The 14,929-nt window shown below is 36.4% G+C and overlaps 1 protein-coding gene across 3 annotated transcripts in view; it reads left to right on the plus strand.

Moving 5' to 3' along the window:
- The window catches only part of bbs9 (Bardet-Biedl syndrome 9), a 233,847-nt gene that overhangs the window by 14,420 nt on the left and 204,498 nt on the right, over positions 1–14,929 (plus strand). For all 3 annotated transcript variants that reach the window (XM_038282486.1, XM_038282487.1, XM_038282488.1), the window contains exons 6-9: positions 3,452–3,626; positions 7,476–7,560; positions 9,613–9,796; positions 12,636–12,765. In XM_038282486.1, coding sequence (XP_038138414.1) covers positions 3,452–3,626; positions 7,476–7,560; positions 9,613–9,796; positions 12,636–12,765 — 574 coding nt within the window. The remainder of the gene's footprint in view (positions 1–3,451; positions 3,627–7,475; positions 7,561–9,612; positions 9,797–12,635; positions 12,766–14,929) is intronic.

The raw sequence follows: 14,929 nt of genomic DNA on the forward strand, positions 1-14,929 counted from the left end.
TCTTTTTCACTTGTACTTGAGTAAAGAGGTCAAGTTGATACTTCAACTTTTACCAGAGAGTTTTTAAACTGCAGTAACTATACTTCTACGGTACTTAAGTAACAAATGTGTGTACTTTTGACCCCACTGGTTGATTATAAGAGATATTTTTAATCCTTTGCACTCTAAGTTTAAAATACACAACAAAAGCTCTCGGAGAGCGCAGATCTGCGGCAAGTAGATCATTTCCCCCGACATAATGTGACGTCTTCCTTAAGTTAATACCTGTATTCAAAGAATTGTTCAGAAAATACCTGGATTCAGACGGTGATCTGGATCATCACCAAAATTTCATAGATTGTTCCTTGGTCTTTGGAGCACTTTGATTAAAAAAATGTAATTAAAATCCCTTAACTTTTTAATTTATCCTGTACAAAGACAAACAGACAAACTCTCCTAAAAACATGAGCTCCTTGGTGGAGGTAACTAAGTTTAATATCTGATGAAGAAATTGAGACAATAATTCTTTATACAGTATAAAATATGGATATTGATATGTGTTTTGTACTTTTTATGTATTTGGTTTTTCTGCTATTGTTTAAAAAAATGTAAAACATTTTATACCTAATAAGATTTTATTTATGTAGCAAAAATTAAACTTTCCTCAAGAAACCCATTTAGTTTTTTTTTTTTAGCAAATCCAAACTTGAATGATTATACTGTTCAAAATGTTACCAGACACTAAATATAAAGCATACTTTAAATTGTGTAACAGCTATGATGTATTTTAGTCTATAGAGTAATTTTTGAGGTTTTAATTCATGCTATTTCTGGTGTTCAGTGTGTTTTCAGAAAAATGAACTGCTTTTATTTCTAAGAAAAGAGCAAATAAAAAGTACAATGCTGACATTAAAAATGGTTTTATGGATAGAAAGATTGGGTGGCTTTTATCTTTATTCAAATAAACTGGATTTAATGTAAATGTGTAGAATTACAGCCGGGATGTGATTCGAAATAACACCCAACCCGAGTGCTGACAGGCATTGTCAGCGCTACGGTTGGCTTAGGCCTTTATGTTTCCACAAATTTTCCGCATTAGGAGTTCTAACACAGCAGCTATTTAAGGCTGCTATTTCACCTTTTCTGTTTTCTGTTTAAATATTTCAGATATAAATGCGCTAACGCGTATTAATACCCCAAACTGCAGGCCTTCTACATCTGCTGGTGGCTCATTACCAAGCATCATATTTAACCCTGTTGGGTTGATGCGGTGTGGTTGTGAGACCATGTCCTTGTGAGTTAGCGGCCACCCTGAAGGACTACTCATCACCAGCGCACTCTCACTTTCTTAAATAGAATCGGCGTTTAAGCGTGTGTATCCTTCTCTGTCTAAATCCTTGGTGATGGATCTTAAGTGTGTGCTTGTCAGGGTGTATGTTGCGCTGCAGGTGGTTGTCTTCCTGACCACTGTGACTTTTAATAGCGCATTGAGGCCTAATTATAGTTCTCTGGCTCATGTAGCTCCACCGCTTTATGGCCGTGCACGTGTCGGAGTATTTGGCTCAGTAAATACACATCCTGCTATTCCTATTGAGCAGACACATATGCAGGTTCACACTCAGGTGTGTTTGTGTGTTGGCATGTCAGTGTGGAGGTGTTAATGGAGATATCAGATTCAGACTGGGGGGGGGTGCATGAGAACATGGCTGAAATAAAACAGAACAATGAGTCATCTGGGATTGTCGGGGCCTGTGTCACATCATGAATTGTTTAAACGCAATGAGAGCTGCTCTAATGCGGAATATAAATCTTAACTTTATTGTGTCTCGTCTCAGTTTTGGTATTTTGCATCTGCTATACAGAAAGTATTCCGATTTTTTTAGTGTAAGTATGGTTTAAAACAAATACACAATATAAATCCTCACTGATTGCTTGAAAGCATCTTTTCAGTGTTCTAAATGCGTTCAAAACATAAACCTTTATTATTTTTAACACTGCGATGTGTTGATACTTTTTAAAACTAAATATTGAGCTCAAATTCATCTGATTTCCACTGATATTGACTGCAAAAAGTGTCCATCTAGTGTTTTGTTCTTATTCTGAGATTGATCAACTAAAGCGACAGCAGATTCTGTTAGATCATTAATCTCAGTTTAAGAACTTTCTACTCAAAATAAGTGCAATAATCTGCCAGTGCACTGAGTCAAATGCAACTGGTAAGACTTCTTGTTTCAAGATGATATATCATGATTTCAACTAGTCAACTGTTTCACTTATTTTGAATAGAAGCTTCTTAAAACAAGATTTATAATTTAACAGATTCTGCTCTTGCTTTAGTATTTCAATCTGAAAAGAAGATCAAAAATACATTTTGGCTAAATCTAAGATTGCAAGACTTGGTTTGAAGGACACATTTTGCAGTGACAGATTTCCCTGATTAATCATCCTGTGGTGAATTCAACTGATCAGAGTTTCGGAACAGAGTTCACTAGACTTGTTGCAGCTCCTTTAGTGAAAGACTTTTACACCCTGTTTGCAAAATAGCAGCGCTACCGCAGGTTTTTCATCCCTGCCGCCATCAGACTTTACAATACCGGACTCTAACTGTAGTAACTTGTGCAATAATTAATGTGCAATAACTATTTTAATACCCTGTGCAATAGCCTGTTTTTTTATATTTTATACACAGTAACAAGTTCACTACAAAAAATCTAAATCTAGATAAGTCATTTTTTTCTTAAAATAAGTGCATTTATTCTTGAATTGAGGAGGTAAAAGAGACATTCTGCCAATGGAACAAGACAATTTACTGGTACACTTAAAATAAGAAAACACAACTGCATTCTCTTATTTCAAGTTCATATTATCTAATTATCTTATTTAAGGAGTAAAGTTACTCATTCCATTAGCAAACTATCTCATTTACCTACTCAAATTAAGAGTGAATACACTTAATTAAGGAAATTTTTACTTATTTCTAGATCGTTTTTGCAGTGTTAATTTCTCCGCTGTGAGATCAATGAAGTCATTCAATCAATCAAGCAGTTTTTGGCCACAGGCCACACCACCTGCCCCCTTTATAGATTTTACCTCTTTAACGAACTGAGTAATTGGTAGAAAAAGGTTACCTGGTTAGAGACGTAGCTAAGAATCTGATGATCAATTAAGCAGAACCAATCAGGCCTTTGTGGCTTTGTCACATTTTTTTGAAGAGTAGACCACCTGCAGAGAACACAAATATAGCAGATTATATCTTATATGAAGAGATTATTCAACAAAATGGCAGTAGTTTTCTCTGGAAGTCAGACTAAGTTAAAATGTATCATTTAACACCACATTAACATCACAAGCCAAGCTATCGAGAGAGAGGCTTGAGGTGCCACCTGTAAATGTGATTTGAGAACATGACTTGAGCTTATAGCTACTGTAGCAGGAGTTTAATCCATTTCCTGTGCTGTCCACCCCCCTTTAGGTCACCATTCCTTGTGCATCCAGTCTATGGATGGGATGCTGATGTTCTTTGAGCAGGACAGCTACTCGTTCGGCAGGTTCCTTCCTGGCTTTCTCCTGCCTGGTCCGCTGGCCTACAATTCCAGAACCGACAGCTTCCTCACAGTGTCCTCAGCACGCCAGCTGGAGAGCTACAAGTAGGTTTTATACAATAAAAGCATAAAAGCCAAAGAACATAATCAGCCTTGTTGTTTTGTTAAAAAAAAAAGTTATTACATCTGCATTGCTGTAAGCAATGCTACTTTTTTCTGCACACATGGAACTCCTTATTTACAGAGTGGCTCTTAATTTACATTTAATTCTCATTGTACACATTAGGTTTAAACGATTAACATACAATTCAGATATTCCTGTGATACTGAAATTCATGGCTTGTACTTGATAAACTGCGGACCAAATAATGCCTTCCTTGAAGATATTTATAATTTACCGCAAAGCTTCACTGAGCGGATCAAAACAGAAACATACACAGAGCTTTACTTGTCTCTGATGTAATCTCTGGTGGATGCTGTCCATTTCCTTTGGGCTAAAACAAATCTTCCAGAAGTCTTGCAGGTTGTGCATTTAGCATTTTTGGCTTTGACTAACAGCTGTTTGTTATCTTAATAGTAATGAAAACAGCTGTATCACTGGATACCTGATTGGAATCTTTTCAGTCCTTCTAAGGTTTGTTTTTGACGACATTTCATTTCAATGGATGAGGTTCTGTAATATAATGTAAAAAGGTGGGTATAAAATAAGACAAAGACAGCAATGAAAACAACTGGAAGTTGTTGAAAATTAAAGGCACTAGATAAGCTAAGTTCCACTAAAGACAGAAGTAGTGATCTCAAGTTCTTTAAGCACATTTTTTGAAGATTTATGTGGCCATTTATCCAGTAAGCGGAGGGAGGACAGGACTGCTTGTTCTATGACATTAATATCTGTACACTACAAAAAAATCAAAATCTAGATAAGATAGATAATTTTTTCTTAAAAGAAATTATTTGTTTTTGGATTGAGGATGTAAAAGAGACATCTTGCCAATTGGAACAAGAAAATTTACATTTAAAATAAGAATTGCAATATCTTATTTCAAGTGCATATTATCTAATTATCTTATTTTAATACTGAAAATACTCCATTGGCAAAATATCTAATTTACCTACTCAAAATAAGGGTAAATACATTTAATTTAAGACATTTTTACTTATTTCTAGATAGTTTTTTCCAGTGTATGGGCCCCCGATACTGAAAATTGACTCCATGGGGCAGATCTGTTCATCCTATTTCTATAATTAATTTCAATTAGAATAATAATGTGTGACAAAAAAGTTGACCCCCTTTTAGCATTTGTCTTTAATTTAATAATTACACTCAATTTAAACCCTTCTATTTTTGTTTCAGGATGGAACTTATCCTGTTGACACAATTTAATGTTTTATGACTTTGTACTAGTCTCAAATTGCCTTTTGGGTTAAACATGGGTCCATTCATGCAAGTTCTTGTTTGTAGAGAGGCATTTATTACAGTCTCTTACAAAATCAACAGTAATGGAAACTGGAAAAACTAATCCATGCCTTTTTTTTTGTCAAATTGATTACTGCAACGGTGTTTTCACAGGTCTGCCTAAAAAGTGGATCAGACAGCTGCAGCTGATCCAGAACGCTGCTGCCCGTGTCCTCACTAAGACTAAGAAAGTAGAGCACATCACCCCAGTTCTAAAGTCCTTACACTGGCTCCCTGTATCTCAGAGAATAGACTTTAAAATACTTCTGTTAGTCTATAAATCTCTGAATGGCTTAGCACCTAAATGCATCACAGACTTGCTATCAGGCTCCAGCCTGCTCTGCATACCTAGAATCAGAACTAAACATGGAGAAGCAGCATTTAGTTCCTATGCTCCACTTATCTGGAACAAACTTCCAGAAAACTGTAAAAGTGTGGAAAGCCTGAGTTCCTTTAAATCAAGACTAAAAACACATTTGTTTAGGATTGCCTTCGACTGTTCTAGTTAAACAGTTCAACTAAAACATATTCTTTAGTCCAACTGTTTTTCAAAATTATTTTTTGTTTCTGCTTTTTTTATTTTATTTTATTAATTTTTTTTATTTTTTACTACTTGCTTTGATTATGTTTTATCTTCCTGTATTTTAATCATGTAAAGCACTTTGCATTGTCTTTGTACTGAATTGTAAATAATTTTGCCTTGCCTTGCCTTGCCTAATGATACCATTACAGCCAACAGAACTTTGGTATCAAATAAAATTTTCATCGGCGAATCCCCAAAGCTAATGCTACATATGTGGTAGTTCAGTCAGAGAGCAGCCATAAGGGTGGTTATTTATTCACAAAGAACACACAATCACAATTACATTTGGGAAAAATAAAAGAGAAATTAGACTTTATGGAAAAATGACCAAATATTAGGCTGTTTAAAACTTATATGAAACTTGGAAAGAAAAAAAAAACATAAGTCTGAAGTTCTGGTGGCTCAATAACAAGAGGAGGAAACCTTGGGACGAGCTGAATCTTTTAATCCTGTAAAAATGTACATTTGGGATTACTCTGTTTTTTTACATTTGCAAAATAGAAGGAAGGCTTTGTTTAAATTGCTTAAGATATTTTTCCAAATTTAAATTTTAAATATAAAATGTAGTTTCATAAGAATGTATAGATAGTTAAGACTTTGATTTAATTGAGCTACAGTTCAATACATAAATCTGAAACATGCTTCTGGTTTTTACAGCTTCCTTATTTCAAGTCAGACCATAAATATTGACCATAAATTAAGAGTAAAATCAGTGTATATCCCCTATTTTGAAAAAGCAGAAAAACTGAAACTCACAGAGCCAATAAAGTGATGCATTGGCTGTCTTTATTGATTAAGGCTGCTGTGATTTAACACGGGGTTTCAAGCCCGTCTGTCTCGAATAATACCGGTTTTATGGTCCAAAGATATCTTTGAGTGCAGGAGCACAGTGTGGACAGGTCAGCAGTTATTTAGTGTTTAGTCTGTGTTTGGGAGTCATACTGGGTTACGTCTAAAAAGCTCTGTTCATTCAGGTGTCTGTGAAGACAGATAGCTTTCTGCCAAAAGGCTTCGTCTGCCAGACTCTTACTGGAAAGCAGCTAACGCTACAGATGCCAAAGTCAACTGACCACAGATCAGCTTGACCACTTTATTTTTTGCGAGGTGGATACTGTTCTCTGTCTAAAACTGATAGACTGCCGTTCCCCGAGGAAGGCGGGTCATTACAGTGTTGACTGATATGACAGAAGCAGCTATAAAGGGGAAAAACGAGATGCTTCCAGGTTTTCTTAAATATTTTTAACCATGTGTAACAACATTTGACTGGAACATTTGAGTATTAAAATCAAAATCAATTAAAGGTCTTAATTTAGTACTGACATTTAATATAACATTCTTTGGGGAGAAATAACAGGAGGTATTTTGGGAAGTTTGTGGCAGACATGTTGGCAAACCTGAATTTAAAACAAAATAAACATGGCTACAAGGACAAAACAAAAGAAAATTACTTTTTTTCTCTTATTATGGAGTTTTACAAAACATTGATCCATCAATGCATCAAGATCGATGAAAAATGAAAACTTTTACCCTAATTCTCCTCTTTTATGATGATAATTCACAAGACACAACACTATAGTGATTAGGTAACTATTATCTTTTTTTATAAATTTTTAGAATATACTTTTTTGTGAGTTCAAAATTATGTTAGATGGGCAGATTATACCGCATCATACCGAGCTCCGACTTGTGAAATAAATTTAATTTGATTTACATCATATTATCATCCAAACATATTGAGTGCTGAATAATATATGTTTATTTGATCCTTTTACTGATAAAATATGTCTATATGTGAACAAATGAACACCTAGGAAATAAGATAAGCACCTTGATGGCACACTAACAGTATTTCAGAGATTGTTCTTATGCAGTAGCTGTTTCAGTTGCCTTTTTTTCCTTTTTTTCTGACTTGAAGGTATGAGACTTTGGCTGTGGCTACAGAAGCAGAGACCCGACAGGATTCTGATTTAACCCCTAAATCTGGGGGCAAGAGGCTGACGGTGAGTCCTAAACACAAGTACTCCGTTGTTGTCGCTCTTCTTTTTCTCTGCTACAAGGGCTCACAAAATCTCACAGGATTTCTCTCCTGGTTAATTATACATTTATATAAAAAAAAATGTTTAGTGGATTGATAAATCCACTGAAGCTACTGGATGGTTGGAATAAACCTTTAGTAATCTATTATCCAGGGATCCGTTGCTCTTTTTTTTTTTATCATTCTATGTTAGATTTAACATAACTTCTAACAAAAGTTGAAAATTATCTATATTTAATTCAATTCAGTTTATTTATATAGTGCCAATTCACCTAACATGTCATCTCAAGGCACTTTGCTCCTCAATGTTATGTCTCTCAATCTAATGTCAAATATTATCTTCAAATAAATATGCCAAGCTATTTCTGTTGCTTTATTGTCTGTAGAGGTGTGCAGTTGATAATAGAATGCAGTTTGCAAATTCTATTTTACAAGTGCCATTGTGGTACCAGCCAGCTGTACAGATATGTTTTTTTTTTATTATTTACAGTATTTTATATTAACATATTTGTTCTGATCATCAGTCTACGGAAGAGGATTAGGGCCACTGGAAAAAAAATAAAGTTAACTGATTTTTAAATTTTATTTCAGATTTAGTAATCTCAGAATTCTGAGATTAAAGTCAGAATTCTGAGAAAAAAGTCAGAGTTCTGAGAAAAAAAGTCAGAATTCTGAGATTAAAGTCAGAATTCTGAGAAAAAAGTTGGAATTCTGAGATTAAAGCTACAGTGTGTAATAATTACAGGGATATACAGTCAGAAATGTAATATATTATACATAACTATGTTATTTATCATCATCTACGAGCTCAGCCTCTTAACCTTAATATTTGCGTTGCCTTAGAATTCGTTATTTATAATTACATAGGAGCGGGTCTCGCATCCATGGAGGCAGACATCTTTGCGCTACGGCAGCGCAGAGCCAACAAACTAGCAATTGCGAGATCGCCCATTACGCTCGATATTTATTATCTTAAGTCTACATGAAATCTATACCCTACACAGACTAATGAAATACTATCTGTAAAATTATCTATGTAAACAAACCTCATCACTTGAGAAGTTAGGTGATGCGGACGTCGTGGAAGACATTTTGTCCCGTAACGCTCGCCGTACTGTTGGGGGGGAGAAGCGGTGGGGGGGAGATGTTCATGTTGCTGCGGCCTGCAGTCTGGACGTTAGATGTCGCTGAAAATTACACACTGTAGCTTTAAAGTCAGAATTCTAAGATTAAAGTCAGAATTCTGAGAAAAAAGTCAGAATTCTTTTTTCCCATGTTAAACTGAAATAGAAATAAAAAATCAGTTAACTTTTTATTTTTTTTCAGTAGCCCTAATCCTCTTCCGTATCAGTCAGAAGTCAGAGCTAAGAAAATGAATAGATAAATAGAATAGAACAGAACTTCGTTGATCTCACAATGGAGAAATTCAGTTGTGACATCGGCTCTTCAATTCGATTAAATTCAGTTTATTTATATAGCGCCAATTCACAACACCTGTGTCTCGCAAGGCACTTTACAGAGACAATTCAACCAGATCATCCAGTCAAATTGATTCAAAGTTTTCTATCTAAGAAGAACCAGTTGATTGCATCAACTCACTGACTCAAAGACAATCCCTCACAAAGCATGCTTGTAGCGACAGTGGAGAGGAAAACTCCCTTTTAACGGGAAGAAATCTCCAGCAGAACGGGTAGCCGAGACTGACTGGGGTTCAAGGAGACAGAAGCAGGCATGCAGTAAGAAGCAGAGATACAAAAGACAACTGTTAACCAGCTCCAAAGGCAGCCCTGTCATATGTTGTGCTTTAGTGAAATTACGTTTCAGTCACATTCATCTTTTTATAGGTTCTCTTACTTGTGCCTTAAATGGGAAAACATACAAAAATGGATTAAAGTTTAACATTTTTTTCACAGCTATTAAAAATTGTGAGTTTTCATTATTCACTTCAAGAATATAACCTTGTTGTAACATGATATTAGTTGTAGTGGTTTGCTTTACTTTTGTGTTTTATTTGCAGCCTGACTGGACGTTTGTTCTGGGAGAACAGGCCCTGGACATTTCTGTCCCCTCCTTCTCCCATTCCTCTTCCTCCATCCTCGTTCTGGGTGAGAGGAACCTCTTCTGTCTCCGTGACAACGGGCAGATCCGCTTCATGAAGAAACTGGAATTTAACCCCAGCTGCTTCCTACCCTATGCCTCAGGTAAACCAGAGAGAAAGTGACTCAGAAACGTCTGGAACAAATAATCTCATTGAACTCTTTTTTCTTCTGCCCACATGATGCTATGTTACTTGATGTTAAACGTCTTTGTAGGAAAGGTTTTCCGATTCCTTCAATTTCCGTTGTCAACTATAGCTTCATTAAAACATTTTTAATGGCAGATATTTATAAACACAGTGGCTGTTTAAGTTTATTCCACATATTCTTTGGTAAATGAAACAGCCATAGTATCTCTAAAAGCTGAATTTTCTATGTTTTCTTATAGCCGTTGTGTTGGGTAGGTGTGTGGACAACATCAGTCCGTTCCAAATGTCTTAATTCTTTCCTTCTGGCGTTCAGCCTCGCAGCTGCCTTAGTTGGATCAAACTCTTATCGACAGCTCCCATCCATCTTCCTGTCTGTCTGTTTCTCTCTCTTTTTTTTTAATTTAATTGTTTTGGCGCGAGCTCCAACACAGCATTTCTTTGCCATGGTTCCTCCCTGAAAGAATGTGATAAACAGATGACAGACCTATTTAAAATACAATCATTATTATCTTATTTCATTAATATAAAAAGATGCGAGTCATATGCTTTCAAACCGCTCCTGGGATTTCTGAAGTGATGTGTTTGACAAACCCTGACAGCATCAAAATTGGTTTTGGAGCGATGGGTGGAGTTCCAGACGGTTACATTTTCCCCCTAAACAGTTTACATGCATGCAAACAAAGAAAAACAAAAATCACTCAAAAGCCAGTAATGGTGCCAAAGAAAGTAGTGAGATCATAATTTATCATAAAAAAAAAAGAAATACAACATATTTCCCTGGCTACACCTGATTATTGTGGTTTCGAGGCTCTTACATGCAGACCCATCTTCATATTGCTTCCCTTACATCTCTCTACTTCTTTACATTCCTCATTCCTCCTTTTGGTTGTTACTTTGCTCTTTTAGTGGAACATAAAATGCTACCATTGTGCCCCTTTCATAAAGCTGTGGGTCTTGTAAAGAACTACTTACTAACTCTCTCATAGTGGTACATTTTTATAAGTATGTATTTTTATAGCAGCTAAGCCCAAATCTCATAAAAGTCAACCTAAAACCTAATACTAATAAAACAATCAAGAGGCAAAGCACGTTTATTTATATAGCACAGTTTATCACACAGACAGTTTAAAGTGCTTTACATGAATTAAACAATCAAATAAAAGTAGAATTAAACAAGTAAAGATAAAAACATGATAAAAGCAGAAGTAGCAGAGGAAATAAAACACTTGGACTACAACCTTAAACTAATGATACCTCAGTTTAAGTTTAACAGTCAGAGGCAGCTCTAAACAAATGGGTTCTTTGAGTTAAAAGAACTCAAGCTTTCAGCAGTTTTCCAGTCTCCTGGGAGTTTGTTTTCCAGATCAGTGGGACATAGGAACTAAATGCTGCTTCTCCATGTTTGGTTCTAGTTCTGGGTGAACAGAGTAGGCTGGAACTAGAAGACCTGAGTAGTCTGGGAGGTTGATGCCCTGACAACAGATCTGTTATGTATTGAGATGCTTATCTATTCAGTAATTCATAGACTAACAATAGGATTTTAAAGTCTATTCTCTGAGCTACAGGGAGCCAGTGGAAGGACTTCAGAAACGGGCTGATATGCTCCACTTTCTTATTTCTAGTGAGAACACGAGCAGCAGTGTTTTGGATCAGCTGCAGCTGTCTGATGGACTTTTTAGACAAACCTGTGAAGACACTGTTGCAGTAATCAATTCTCCTTAAGATAAATTCGTAAATAAGTTATTCTAGATCCTGCTTTAACATTAGTCTTTAAACCTGGAAATGTTCTTCAGGTAATAATAATAATTTCAGCATTATTCCTGCATAAACACAGACCAACATTTTTGATTATCCTGCCAATTAACCATAAATCAACAGAGCGACGGCTACTTATTTAAACTTTGATTCAATAGATTCGATGTTTATTCCATACGTGGCATCCGCTCTATCTCTGGAGACAATAAAAAAGATGGGATTGAAAAACAGAATAAAAAAACTCCAGTGGCTTGAGCCGCTTTCTATAATTCGACTGATTTTAAGGAGTCGGTTGATATATAAGGTGTGTTTGCTTTAATGTGGCATCAACATGCACTCTATCATTTTGACCCCTGCACTGTAATACCAGGCTGACCGCTGTTACTATATTATAACTTCTGTGAGCTTTTGCGTGTGGCCGTCACCTCAGATCTCACTAGGTGGTAACTGCAGCACTAGTGGGTTTGAATGGATGCTGCAAGTTGATACATAAGCAGTATTTATATTGAATTCTTCTTGCCTTAGTTGAGAAGAGAAAGTGCCTAAGCTTTATTTACGGTACACCTATAAGCGCAAACCTGGTGTGTCATTGAAAGATCTTGATGACAGCATTCCTGATTCAAACCAGATGTGAAACAGAGAGGGATGATTTTTCTGTAAAGGAGAGAGAGAGCTACTCTCATCCTAACGGGCAGTGCCACCCACCACAGGAATTTTGTTATTCCTGTCCATGGCTGTTAGATTTGAGAGTATGCGCCACCGCTGCAGGTAACTAAGAAGGAGAAACAAAAACCTCAAATTGTGCCTCCATGAAACCGATGCTGACTTTCTACCCACAAGACACCAATGTTAATAAATACAGAAAAGTGATTTTTTTCTTGTAAATTATAGAAAAATATATTCATTTTCAGTGTTTAAAATGTCTTCCTTTTTATTATTGCTACGTAAACTGTAGGCCTTGCTTCATGACAGTATTGACCAAGATGTTTAAACAATTACACTTTTTTTCTGTCTAATCTCCTTTTTCTGTGTTTACTTAGTGAAAGATGGCACCACAAACCTGCTGCTTGGTAACCACAACAACATGCTGCTGGTTTACCAGGACGTCACTCTGCAGTGGGCGGCCCAGCTCCCCTTTGTGCCTGTGGCTGTTCGTGTTGCCAACTTCCCGTGAGTACTCCCTCCAGTAAGACGAGACATTCGTTCTCATCCATGTAGAGTTGTTTTATTTTCAGTGGGAACAGAAAAAATGGTGTTAAAGAAATGGCTACTTTCAATGATGAAACTAATTTTGAATGTAAATTAAAATGACATCTTAATTCCCGTGGCATAGAGAACCAATTGTCTTTGTCACTATTCATATTGGGAAACTTAGGACAGGATGTCATCGAGTAGAGTAATAGGGTGTTTTTATGTCAGGGCATTGCTAAAGAGAAAAATGTTTCACATTTTCTCTAAGATCTGTTAAAAAAAAAAAAAAAAAAAAACTGGTTGAAGGCCCAAATTTATGTTGATCCTCAATGAGAAAGATGTCAAGGAAGGTAAAAGAAAAAAAAAAGCAGTGGAATCCAAACTTCAAGTCTATTTGGGAGTCCTTTTCTAGATCTGCACCAATAATCATGGAGGACTCAGTACAAAGTAAATGCTTTGGCTAAATGCAGCCGTAAACACAACAGCAAAAATGAAGCATGCAGTAGATAGACTGACTCAGTTATCAGCTTGTTCAATCCAGTGTCCGACGTTCGGTCTGAAATAACCCGACAATCTGTTCCAGCTGGCCAATCAGAGCACAGTGAGGAGGGGCCAGTGAGAGCCAATCCTTTGTCTTTCTCCAAACAACTACAATCAAAGTGCAATTTGATACAATTACAACGTAATGCACAAACACAGTTGAAAAATGATGTGGTCTCCGATCCTGTGTTTGCGCATGTGTGGTTTAGATGTAGGAGATAGTGTGTGTCTGGGTAGCTGTTTGGTTTAGTTTGAGGCTATGTTGTTTTTAAGCTCTTGATAGTCATCAGGTTGTTCAGTGGGACACCGAGGAGTGTGGGAGAGTTACACAAATACGCAGCAAACCGTGCAAAGCAAACGCATACACTCACCACAGCAGCTCGCTGTGGATGTCTGTCGGTTTACTGCAGGGTTCCAAAATCTCCTCCTGCTTTGCCTCAGGAAAACACAGAGTTTCCCCGATCAGGTTCATTTTTTTTTTCCATTCTCAGCCTTCCAGTCTAAACACGTACCTTACAATTCTGAAAAATGTCCACTGGAAATAACATCTCAACTTGGTTCTTCATTTCTTTGTTGTACTTTTCTTTCAGTCCTGTCTAGAGATGTTACTCAGATTACCAGTTTTCCTCAATGTCTGACCTTCTAACTCCAATCTGATCAGACTTCTATTGCCCCATTGCTAACAGATCATTAACAGTATGTTGCTGATGTATTGCTGCCAGATACAACAGCATAGCTTCAGGGGTGTAGAAGAGTCTAAATGGATCTAAAATTGATTAGAAATGTTTTAAAATGTGTATTTCCCCTCAGTTAGCAGGCAAAAAAAAAAAATATCTGCCAATGGAATAAGTATTTGCCCCTGAAAATAAGATGAGATGGATTAAATATTCACTTGTGGTTAGATTATGGAGTTTTTTCCCTTATTTTAAATTTTATTTCATTGGTAAGTTATCTAATGCTACGTTCACACCTAACGCGCTTTGGGCAGTAGATGCAGCTGGTTTACATGCAAATTTTATGGTTGAGGCGCATCAAGGCGCATCAAAAGTTCCTGTAGCGCGTCTAGAGCAGCAATAGCAGTCCATATTGATGCATCTGAGGCATGTGACGCTCTTCACAAGCAGCTACGGAAGAGGATTAGGGCCACTGAAAAAAAAAAGTTAACTGATTTTTAAATTTTATTTCAGTTTAACATGGGAACAAAAGTCAGAATTCTGAATTTTTTCTCAGAATTCTGACTTTAATCTCAGAATTCTGACTTTAATCTCAGAATTTTGGATCTTAATGTTGATGGGCACCATGAAGGAAGAGATGTGGGAGCACTCAGCTTCACTGACAAAGATGTGAGTTATTTGAGGTGGCCAGTAACACATTGGTGGAAAATGACGGAATTTTACGTGCCCAAGGGGTCTCCTCATTAATGGAGGAGCAGAAGGTCATTAAAACAAGAGAGCTAGTCTCTAAAACAGACATGGCTATGGCTTGATGCTAACATGTTTGTTAGCTGTCAGAATTCTGTGAAAAAAGTCAGAATTCTGAGAAAAAAGTCAGAATTCTGAGATTAAAGTCAGAATTCTGACTTTTTTCACATATTAAACTGAAA

Source organism: Cyprinodon tularosa, unplaced genomic scaffold (assembly GCF_016077235.1).
Source record: "Cyprinodon tularosa strain WSP-4 unplaced genomic scaffold, ASM1607723v1 ctg184, whole genome shotgun sequence".
NCBI lineage: Eukaryota > Metazoa > Chordata > Actinopteri > Cyprinodontiformes > Cyprinodontidae > Cyprinodon > Cyprinodon tularosa.